We start from the raw sequence: 12200 nt of genomic DNA, 5'->3' as shown, positions 1-12200 counted from the left end.
CTGACTCAGCGCAGGGGCGAGGCGTCTTTCTCTGCAGCATGGGGGTTCGCACAGAGCCTCGCAGACTCTCCTCCCCCGGAGCGACCAGAGGAGAACTCCGGCGGGGGGGGTGCGCGGGGAGGGGGGGGCTCTGTGTTTTAGAAGACGCTTTCCCCGAGGAAAAAATGTAAAGGGAAAGGGGGCTGGGCGGTGGTGGGAGGTGGGGAAGGCAGGCAGAGGGACCCCAACTGTACGGGAAAGTCTAAAAGGAGATGGGCTGGAGGGTGTCTAAACGCAGCTTCTGGGCATCCAAGCCTTTGTCAGCCTCAACTTGACCCTCGTCACTGGGAGGTGCAGCTGCAGACAGGAGCTATCAGGAAACGGGAGGGTGGGTAGCCCTGGAAGTAAGGTTGAGACGCTCTCGGTGAGTGCCGGTGGTGGTGGTGGGTGTGTGTACGGAAAGGGTGTGGGATATTTCTACTCTTTGTCACCTTTTGCCTCTCAGGCAGCTCCCGAGGGTCAGGTTGCAAATACAGCGGACGGGTAGGACGTCAGACACTGGGAGAACTTCTTAGCCTCGTGCGTGCGGATCCCTGGCGAGCGAGCGAGCGGGGAGTGAGAAGGACCCGGCCAACGCTGCCCCAACTCCTCGAGTCCCAGAGTAGCGGGCTCTGCGCTGTGGGGGGAGCGGTGGCTGCAGGGACCCCCTCCCGTGAGAGGGTGGGAGGAGGGGCCAGGCGGGGCCGAGCGGAGCGGGGCCGGGGCGGCAGTCTGTAGCTTGTCTCCGCGCTGCGTCGATCCCCCCGGCTCGCTCTGCCAGCGCCGCTCCTCCTCCCTCCCACGATTTGCCAGCGAGCGCGGCTACCGCCCGCGCCCAGAGGAGCCGCCGGGGCCAAAGCAGCAATTTGTTCCCCAACGGGTGAAGCGGGAGGCCCAGCACCCCCGCCCCTCAAAGAAACACATCCACAGCCACCAGCCTCGGAAAGAAAGGAGTGTCGCCCGCTCCACCCACCCCTCGTCAGCGACACGGGCCAAAGCCCCAGGCACCTGTATTTAAATGAGCTGGTGATTTAGGAGGAAAGGGAGGACGCGTCCTCCTCCCCAGGTCCTCTGAATCCTGGAATCCCGCTCCCAGGAAGAAAGACCCCAAGGAACCAACCTGTTCCCCACGCCCACCTCCACAAGCAAAGTCAGCCCTCCTCCAGCCCATCATCACACCCTCCACGCCAAGTTCAAGCATTCTGCTAGGAGAGGGTGCTGTTTGGTAGGAGTCTGTCTGCTCGCTTGGAGACCAGACCAGGAGGTGGTTGAAAGCACATAACTTGGGTTTGACTATAGTCCTGCCACTTGCTGCGTGATTTTCATTCGGGACCCAATTTTCTCCTTTGTGAAATGGAGATAATAAATAATAACGACCTCAGAGGGTTGTTAGGAAGATTAAATGAGTAAAGGACTTAGAACAGTATGTGACATTTGCATCATGTAAATGTTTATTATCTGATTTTGAATCTCATAGAACCCCTATGAAATAAGGTAGATGCTACTTACACTCCACTCACAAATGAAACAGAGGAAGAGAGACAGAGAAAGAATGGGAGAGGGAGAGAGGTTTGCTCACAGTAACCGAGCTGGTAACTGGCAGAACTAAGGTTCCAACCATGACAATCTTCCAAACCCAGGTCCAGAGTCTGCCTCACTGCAGCACAGCCGTCCCCACCGAGGACCCAGAAAGAGCTTAAGGTTAGCTGGGGACCGGTTATCTGGGTTGTAAATCAGATCCAGGTGGCCTTCCAGTCGCCCGGTATAAGTGCCAGGTGTTTAGGCTTTCGGGCTTCCAGCTTTTCGGCCTGGGCTGGTCTTGGTTATTAAAGACAGTGGTTTGGACATTAAGACAAACCCAAACCAGACACCTTGGGTCGGTGTGAGCAGGCAGTAGATGGCATGTGGGGGTGCCCCCAAAGAATTAGTAGTTTACATTTATTGAGCATTGGGTGCCAAGCACCGTGCTGAGGCAGAGGGGCTACATTTCTAAGATGCACCGCCTCCTCCTGCAACTCCAGCCTATTTTGGCGCCCTAGTCCCCCCAATACTAGAAAATATACTAACCTTCATTGAATGTTATGATCACTCTTCTTATCCCAGAATGAAACAATAATGTTTTGGTCTTTAAATCCCTTTCCCCACTGCCCTTCAAAGAATTTGTGGGAACGTGAATATGGGGTGGGGGTTGCAGCCACTGCCCAAGTCCTTCCTCTGAACTGACCGGGTTTAAGATGCTCCTTCAGCCCAGAGGCAAATTTTCAGGCATAGAGCCTCCCGCTCTCTTCCCTCTTTCACTTCACCTTGTCCCTCAGGTCTTCCTCTCAGCTAACACTAACAAATTCCATGCCTCCTCCTTCCACACCTCCCTCACTCCCCCAGCCCCAATACAGAACAGTGTGTGACATTTACATCATGTAAATGTTTATTATCTGAGGGGCAGGGACTCACATTTAGGAGACCAGAGAATGGGGGTTGGGGAGGAGCTGAGAAGTGAACAGGGTACTGGGAGGTCAGGGAGCACCGTAAGCCCCTTTCTTCTCTCATTCCCCCAACTCTTGACCCATTATTGGGCCACGGTGGGAAGTCACAGGGAGGGGAAGGTTGAGGGGGAGCCCTGTTCAGAGACAGCTCAAAGCCATTGTCAAAAAGAAGAAACTCGGGAGCCTGCATTTTGGAGCTGCCGTGGGAGGCCTGTGGGAGTATTATCTACAAAAGGAACTAAGAGAGAGAGAAGAGTGAAGCAAGGGAAAAACCGCTCAAGACACAAAAGATGGAAAAAGCACCCTGCCCCCCAGAGCGCAGGCAGAGTCACTGTGTGCAGGGGGTGAGAGCAGGTGGCTGTCGAGGAACAGAGCCCAGGGGCCCCTCCCTTCTCCTCCCCTCTTCCCACTCTCTTCCTCCTTTCTGGAGGTCCCCAGGTCTGTTTCCAGCCTTGCTCTCTCAGCCAATGGGGCAGGTTCTGCTTCTAAGGCTGTGGTGAGCAATGGGAATCTTAGCCTTTCAAGTCAGACCAGTCTGGACTTGAATTCTAGCTCTTCCACTGATGACCTTGGGTGGCAATAGGAATGGGGTGGGGGTGGGTGTTAATCTCCAAGAGCATCAGTTCCTTCATTTGTGAAATGATCTTTCCTTAAAGGATTGTTGAGTGAGACGAACTAAGTGGTTGGGATTGTTATCAAAGTCCTCCTAAGTGCTTGCCCTGGGAATGCAGAAATGAGCTCAGGATGAAGCCTCACTGAAGGTTCGCCATCTCAGAACAAACAAACATTCTGGAAAACTTCGAGGCCTCCACTACTTGGCCACTCCTTGGCTGTGTCATTCTAGGTCATTCCTTTTCTGTCAGTGGAGGATCCTAGCTGTTGTTGAGTAAACCACAATACATTTTCCAACAAGGGAATCATGAAAGATACATGGTTTTACTTACAGATCTGCAAACTGTTGTGGATCATATGGCTAGGAAGTGGAGGAACCAGATGCGAATCATGATTTGACTAGGTCGACAGGAGTTTGTCACTGTGCCATCTTGCTGGGGTGCTTTGTCCTGTCCTTTGGTAAACAGCCTTTTCAAAGGGGACGGTATGGTCATTTTGACGGGAGGTCAGATAGTGACCTGTAGCGAGTGCCCACAGTGCCTGGCAACCCGGACCTCGAACCACGAACCACGACGAACCACGAACCGCGGGGAGCCCCATCAGCCCTGCGGGGAGGGGAACCCACTGCAGTCCTGCCTGTGGCAGGCAGGGGAGTGAGTATGAGAAATCTCAATCTCAATCTCAACCTGCGTGTTCTAGCAACACCAGAAAACTGATTTGTTTGAAATCCAGTTACAGGGAAAGCCTAACTGGGTTAAGTTGAAGAGAGACATAAAAAGGAGACCTGACTTTTCCCTGAGGAATCAGAGTGGGTGGTATTTGTTCCTGCTGTTTTGACGGCAGTGAAGGGGCGGGTGGGCTGGAGAACAGTTGCGCTGGTGGTAGTGACGGTGGGTGAGTTTCCTCACCCAGAAAGATCTTCAGATCATGTTTCCCCCTTGGTTAAGGAGCAAAGTAGGTGACAAAGCTGCCTCAGCACCTGGGTGGAAATAACGCTCCCTGACTCTCCCCTGGGAAACCCCAGCTTCAGCCTCACTCCTGCACGCTGCTGCAAGGGTGACTGTTTACCCGTGTGAACGCCATCAGCCTCTGGCCTACCCTGCCCAGGAGCTCAGAAACTGGGGATGAGGGTGTGCTTTTCCAACACGTATGGCAGACAGACAAGAGGGCACAGAGCTCACCACGCTGGAGGGATACGCGCTCAGGAGAAAACCTACAGAAGGAATAGGATAACTGAGCCATTATTATTTTTTTGGTTAATAAGTCTGTCTGGCTGGAAATAGGGGAAGTCTTTTATACACTTTTTAACGGGGCAGGAGAGACAGAAGAGCAGAAGAATTATGGTAAGTTCAACTTGTCACAGGTTAGCTTAGACACCAGGGTACTGCTGTGCGGCACCTGGCTAGATACCTCCCCTCACCCATCCATGGAGTAGTTGCCACTGTGTCCACTTTACAGTTCAGGAAGCAGTTCAAAAATGTTATTTGCCCAAGGTCAGTCAGACACAGAGCTACCTAACTGAAGCCAGAATTAAAATCCAAGTGTATGTCTCAGAAGTCCAGGGTCTTTCCACCTTACCATACTGCGTAGCCACCACGCATGGCTTCCAAGAGTTTAAGGAAGAGCTGAGAGCTCTGTTTCCTTCACCTGCCAAGTGGCTGAAGAAAGAGCTGGAATCATGTGTCTATGCCTCAGAACTCAGCATAGTTCCCAGCACACAGTAGGTGCCTCAATGTTCGAAGGAAACAACGTGCTCGGGTGGCTCATGCAACCGAAGTCAAACTTGATTGATTTAAAAGTTCCCTTCTTCTGGCTACCAGGATTATGGTCTGGTACTCTGAATTGGCTAAAACAGTGATGAAACAGCTCCTTGGTTGGTGACCTCACAATATGTGCTGATTTGAACGACTTTTTCTTCCATGAAGTATGCTACCTCATGGATACAACCCCTACTAGGTGGGACAAGAAGGTGGGATGAATCCTGTAAAGTAGGCAAGACAAATCTTCATTTTGTTAGGTCAAATGGCAGAATTTCCAGTGGGTAACAAGTCATGACTTCACTGATAACCAAGAAGCATAGGTCAGTTCACAGACTGATTAACCATGCATGCTGGGTTTTCCAGGCCACCTCCAACCTAAAACAGTTTATCTTGCTCTTCCCAACACATACATCATCATATGACTGTACCCTGGGTTGGGATTCTGAAATACGAGGTCACCCTACCTATAAACCACTGAACAAAAGGCCTGACCACCCCTTGGTATAGTCCTACTGTAAGCCGAGGACCCAGGCCTTAGCATAGTGCTTCTTCCATTTTACTCACACCAGACAGGATGGCTCTTTCATGCGACACTACCTAGTATTGTTTTATTCAATGCGTCAGTTGCCCCAACTAGTTTATCAGCCCATGAAGGGCTGTATTTTACTTATCTTTACCTCTCCTTAGCTTCCAGCTCAGCAACTGTACAAAGCACAGTTGGTGAGAGTATAAATCCAAGCATCTTTAAGAGAACTTACCAATAACCATATGGCCCAGCAATTCCATCCTAGGAATCTGCCCAATAGATATACTCTCACAAGTAAGAAATGATATATGTATAAGATGCTCATTTCAGCAATACTTAAAACCTGAAAACTATCATTAAAGACTGGTTAAACTAATTATGATGAGTTTATACAATGGGATACTGTGCAACCACAGAAAGAACAAGGTATATTTATGAGTACTGACATGGAAAGAGATCTCAGTGGTGTATATTCTTATGAGGTAGGTATGCTAATATAGAAGATCTCCAGAAGGGTCCACAAGAAGCTTAACAGTGGCTGCCTCTGGGGAAGGGACAAATAGTCCAGAGTGGGGTGGAGGCTTATTTTTTACCATATAACCTTTTGAACTGCTTACAGATTTTTTCCTTTTTACCATTTACATATATTGATTTTCTTAAAACAAATACTAGCTATAAAAAGAGGACAAGTGAAAAAAGCAAGCTATAGAGGAGTATGCACAATATGATTCCCATTTATGTAAATGAAAGAAAAATACGTATTTGCATGTTTGGATTTGGAAAATTTGTGGAAAGATATATAAGAAACTTATCAGTGATTTCTTCTCAGGAGTGAGACCAGGTAGGGGAGGATTTTTTAATTTCCACCATGTATCCTTTTTAAAGGTTAAAAAGAAAAAAACATACAACTTTTTCAAAAAATGAATGTTAAAAATTGCCATAAATAAGGGGCCTAGGAAGTATTTGGTGTTCCTAATGAAGCCACGCTAATTTAAATTTTCTCTCTCAAGTGGTATACAACTGACAGTGCTAAACCACCTGAAGTTTCAGTCCTATGGTTAGGCTGCGAAAAGGGCAAGACACTGATCTTTAAGAGGAAGGGGAAAGGAAGGGAAATGACAATTAGGCCGGGCACCTCTGAACACAGTGGGCACAGAGCCTCCCTTCTCTTGGGAAGCCCAGAGCTACTACAGGGAGCAAGAGATGGGCTGTACAATTCAAACTTAAGATAAGCCTAACCTCAGGGTGCCTGGGTGGCTCAGTCAGTCAGTTAAGCGTCTGACTCTTGATTTCGGCTCAGGTCACAGTTTAGTGAGTTCACAGTTGAGTGATCTCACGGTTTAGTGAGTTTGAGCCCCACGTCGGGCTCCACACTGACAGTGCAGAGCCTGCTTGAGATTCTCCCTCACTCTCTCCCTGCCCCATCCCGTTCCATTCTGTCTCGCTCAAAGTAAATAAATAAGCTTAAAAATTGCCTTTAAAAAAAAAAAAAAGATAAGCCTAACCTCTCTTCACTGGAAGAAGGTCCAACTGACAAATTTAGAATATCTGAAACATGAAATCCTAAATGAATTATGGCTTAGACATATTATTTTCAAAAAGAACTATTGAATGCATATAGTATCTTTGTTTTATAAAGACAAAACAAAAAGTTAAAAGCCTATATATGCATGTGTATACATATATATATGTTCTGAAAAAGGTCTATAAGGATATATCCCAAATTATTGAGTAATTACCCCTGAGGAATAGAAAGGGAGGGTGGAAAACTTTAATTTTTGTCTTTTATAATTGCTATTATTTGACTTAAAAAAAAAACTTTAACATTTATTTATTTTTGAAAGAAAGAGAGTGTGAACGGGAGAGGGGCAGACAGAGAGGGAGACACAGAATCCAAAGCAGGCTCCAGGCTCTAAGCTGTCAGCGCATTTTAAACATTTAAATATTTTAAACACTACTTCTGTCATTAAAAACAAAATGTAAAAAAAAAGTGTAATTTTTAAACTTTTTATGATCATACCAAAACATCTTCAAATATTCTTCTATAATGAGGTTTTAATTTTAACATGAAAATGTTTCATTTTTTTTTTAGTAATCTCTACACTTAGGATGGGGCTTGAACTCATGACCTGGAGATCAAGAATCATATGCTCTATGGACCGAGCCAGCAAGGTGCTCCTCAACTTCAAGGTGGTTTTGACAAACATGCAGCCTCCCATCTTAGAAGGTTGGTTTGCCTGGATACAGGGATAGACCACATGACCCTTCAAGATCACTTCAATCTCTGGACTTTCTATAAAGTATAGGGAAGCAATTAATCAGAAAAGCAGGGCTTTTCCTGGATACCCAGCAGGTTGATGGTGTTGGACAAATTCCCCAAAATGAGGGGATCAGCCCTTTAAAATGGCTTCCTAGTATTCCTGGACTACTGTTTTCTTTACTGAAAGACACACACACACACACACACACACACACACACACACACACTCACTCTCTCTCTCTCTCTCCCTCTTTCAATCTGTTCAACCAACCTGAACCCTGGCAGCTCAGCTTCAGCCAAAGAGCCAAGGGAAGCCCTGAGGCAGCTAAGTTCTGCACCACTGCCACTTACAGTCTGGGCTTCAGATTCGGGAGAACAAATGCTGGAGAAAGAAAAAGCTCTGCTGTTGCTAAATCATAGATGCTGGGGGTGGGGGCGGGGTGAGGGGTCTGGCCCCACTGCCACCTGCTACATGCAGGAGCTCAATTATACCGTTACACTCACTACTCCTGTCAAGGGACAGGCAGTGGAGGAGAGGGGTTGCTCGGGAGAGCTGCTGGCAGCTGTGGTTTTTCTCAACCGGCAAGCTTCCTTTGGAAAGTCACCGTTCCCTACACTAGGAATCTTTTCCCACAAGGTACAGCTGCATTTGCTCATGCTGGCTTCCGCATTTTCCTCTGGTTCCGAAGCTAAGCAGTGGACAAATGACTTAGGTCTCTGACATCCTCATTTAAGCCCCGAACAAGCTGTCCGGGTGACTTCTACCCCATGAGGCCCAAAGGAAACCAGAGAATGAAATGAAGTCATTTGCTGCCGTGAAACAAATGTGGGAACATTATGCAGTTGTTTTTATTTTTCCAACTATAAAGACTGGCAATTTGTTGATGGGTAACACCTTAGATTAACACTAATTATATTGCTATAAATTTGGTTGAGGATAAGAATAGGATTCAGGAACAAGGGAGAACAATAACAACAAAAATCTTCAAACATTCTTGAAACAAAGAAACACTTTTTTTTTCCTTTAATTAAATGCTTCTTTCCCACAGACTTCCCTAGACTAGTTTGCAGTCTAAGGCCATAGGAAACGAGGCTTTGGGCATTCTGAAGAGACTGCAGATTAAGCTATGGCGCCAAGCAGGAGACTAAAACCCTGACCTGACTGTGTCAATCTTAGGCATGTTCTGGGAGCAGAGGCAGATTCTCAAATGTTTCCCAGCGTTCCTTCCTTTTTACCAATTAAATTTCCGCTTCTCTGGCTAATTCAGTGTAGTACACAATCCCCTCGCTGCCTTTCCTGGTTATACTGTTGTGTAGAGGGAACCTGCCAGGAACGTGTCGCTTCTGCTTAGGCTGCAAAGGCAACTGGACTAGTTCTGATCCATCTCCTCCTGAGAGCCTCAAGAGTAGGGAGTTGCTGAGGAAGGCCTCTTCGGGGAACTGAAAGGTCGGGTGCACTGGGAAGAACATCGCTCACCCTTGGGAAACCTGGCATCGGTTGCCTGTGATTCCTGGTGGAAGTGACCAATCAGACTCAATCCGTACCATTGGGAAAGGTCAAGGGAAAAAACAGCTTCCCCTCCAAAAATGGTAAAGAGGAAATGAGGAGAGAAGAAACCCAAAATATTCAGAATGGCATAAAAAGTGGTATGTGTAAACTTCTTTTTGTTATTACATCTAACTATAAGTTTCCTAAAGTCCAGTTACCAAGTTGAATTGTGTGGGATAGAGGAGAGAGGCCAGTTGGAGCTGCCTTCAAGAGTTCACAGCTTCAAGCTGAGAGGTCCTAGGTTTGCGCTGGGGGAGCCCCTTTTTGAATGAGGGCTTGGGGGGGATGGGCTCCATGCTGGCTCCAGTTCCATTGGTCCCTGCAGAGTGGGCCTGGCCCCGTTCACTAATGTTTCCTGATGCCTGGGATGGAGCATTCTGATACCTGGAACTAGATGAATACCATGAGCTATTTCTGTAACGACCCACACTGTCATGTCGCCCTTGGTTCATGGGGTCATTCGACTTTTGGCCTTGTGGCCTGTAGCTCTGTCCTCCTCGTCTGTTCCCCGGCAATACCTGAGGATAAAAGAATACAATGTTCAAAGAACTCTGGCATTATGGCACTCTGTCTGTTCCAGTTCAGCTTACAGGAGTATTCTTAAAGCCTAAATTGTGGTATCCCATAGTTGGGACTCAGCTCTCTCTCGAGACTCCCAGAATTCTGTCAGCCAATCTAACTTAGCCACTACTCCAGAATTAATGTATCTTCCACTATTTTACCCCACCTTTCATCCCTAGGCTCTCCACTGAAGAGGACTTCACTTTTCTTTAGCTGGACACAAAAAGATAGCTAAGGAGGAAGAAAGAACACTCTTGGGCTGTTACAAGCCCTTGACTGGGCAAGTATCTTATCACATGCCTGAACTCTGAGGACTGTAAGCCATTTGTAAAGATAATGAACACCTGGAATAATAAAATAAACGTCTTTATAATCTGCTTGGCTATACATTATGAAGCACAGATTAAATCATGCTGCTGTGACATTTAGGACATCTCTCACATTACAACCCAGAAAGCTTATGGCATGTGGTTTTATTTTTGTCCTCCACTTCCAATGTAATACCAGTTCTGCAGGATTGCTAACAGCGCTGCCTTGGATTGCTCTTGTGCATCTTCTTCAAACCAAGAAAAGAACCTCTGGATTATGCTTCAACTCTCTGGTGTTTGCCCTCCACCCCACCAGGTTCACTCTCTCTCCCGGATATATTCGACGCGGTGCTCCTAGGGAGCTGCTGCTTCAGATGCACTCTGGTGAACCTGCCACTGTGTACTCATCTACCTCGAGATGGGTGCATGACTCCCACAGTGACTAATTACCAGGCGATACTACCTACAATAGCTAGGACTCCCGCCAACATCAGAAAGTCAGCAGTCTTGGCAACAGGAAGTCTAAGCTAGCTGGTGGTTTGGAACAGAAGTACCAAATGCTTTCTCTGGAACTAACTGGGGCTGGAGGGATTCAAAATAGGTGTGGAATGGCCATAAAGAGAGGAAGGTAATGTACTGAGCTGTCAGCAACTAACTGTGACAGTCTGGTAACTTTTCTCTATAAGTGGCTTGGTGTGGAAGCTAGGTTACCTCTTGATGAGGCTGGTAGGGCCGGCCACTGGAGTTTGCTATGGGTGCAGGAGTCTCTCCTGGTGCCGAGTTTTTCTTGTTAGCACTTGTAAGGCTGGGAGCAGAGGCACAGGTGGAAGAGGAAGCGGCAGAGGCATCACACGGACTACTCAAGGACATAGACGGAACTGTGCTGCATCGGGATCTGGTTGAGTAGCTGTTCTTTGGATGGGACACTGGACGGAAATAGGAGAAATAGGTTGTCATAGGACAGAAGAGCACGATGGTAAGGTTTTCCCTATTTCTCCACTTCACGATAAGCAATTTGGGACAAAGAACTGTCTACTGGAGTAGTTGTAAAGATAAGCTTATAAAAAAGCAACAGGAAGCAAAATCTCCCTTCTGCCCTCTTCCTCCACTCCTTCCAAATCCCTATTGCTTTTTTTTTTTTCCTTTCAAGTTTTTATTTAAATTCCAGTTAGTGAATCCCCCACTGCTTTGTAAAGGAACTCTTAGAGACAGGAGAACAGTGTAAGATCGGAGTAGTCATTCCCCCACCAACTCATGACTTCTCGGCATTTCCTACTAAACTCCTGGCTGCGGCTCCAGCAGCTGACTAAGCCTAGGAACAATAGTATGGGCCATATGTTCAGTTTCCTATGAAGGAACATTCTGAAGTACAGACTTCACAAAGAAAGAAAAAGGTAAATAGAAAGCTAAATCCCTTTTTAAAAATTTGAATGATGCAAGGTATAAATAATCAGGATTAAATATGAACAGAACTAGTCTTTATAATAAACATGTATCTTCCCAAGGTTCTTTCTGCAAAAATAATCCTCAACTCAAAACATCTGAAAAATAGTAATATATTCACTTCAAATTTTGTCAGAATTCAATGGCTTAAAACTACCCCCCCCCTTTTTTTTTTGGTTTTAAGTCTGGTCTAATGTTGAGTTCACAATCACTGCTCTAGGTCCGACCTTTCACTTTTATACTGACAGAGAAAGAACAAAGGAGCTGAGCTCAGGGTTTGACTGGTGTGCCCCTATAAGCTCTCACCTTAAGGACCGCCCCCCCACCCCAGCCTTAAAGCTATTATTTAAGCACCTATTATGTGCCAGGAAAGGTAGGTGTTATTATCTCCATTTGGGAGAGGAATAAAATAAAGTTCTGAGAGGTTAATGTAAAGGCAAGGATTCCAGCTCGGTCTGACTCAGAGCTCCCGCTCTTTACACTATGTATCACACACAACTCAACCCAGCAGAAAAGGATGAAAAAATAACATTGCAAATTTAGGGAGCCAGAAAATGCCCATCTTCTAAGCTCAAAGAATCTGCATCCTGTGACTTCTTAAGTATCTCAGAACTGCTTTTCACAAAAGCAAACAAAAACACAAGAGGCATTAAAGCAGAATCAGTGGAGAAGCCAAGCCA

General features: G+C 46.7%; 1 protein-coding gene across 1 annotated transcript in view; it reads right to left on the bottom strand.

The window, feature by feature from the left end:
- Positions 1-8460: 8460 nt before the first annotated feature.
- The window catches only part of SPATS2 (spermatogenesis associated serine rich 2), a 78000-nt gene continuing 74260 nt past the window's right edge, over positions 8461-12200 (bottom strand). The window contains exons 11-12 of the mRNA XM_047066352.1: positions 10789-11003; positions 8461-9726 (exon numbers count right to left, since the gene is read on the bottom strand). Coding sequence (XP_046922308.1) covers positions 9415-9726; positions 10789-11003 — 527 coding nt within the window. The 3' untranslated portion in view covers positions 8461-9414. The remainder of the gene's footprint in view (positions 9727-10788; positions 11004-12200) is intronic.

This window comes from Lynx rufus, unplaced genomic scaffold (assembly GCF_022079265.1).
Source record: "Lynx rufus isolate CCGP_SWC_20201006 ecotype Redwood Valley unplaced genomic scaffold, mLynRuf1.p SCAF_7, whole genome shotgun sequence".
NCBI lineage: Eukaryota > Metazoa > Chordata > Mammalia > Carnivora > Felidae > Lynx > Lynx rufus.
The sequence above is the reverse complement of the archived record's forward strand: the minus strand, read 5'-3'. Positions and strand labels throughout refer to the sequence as shown.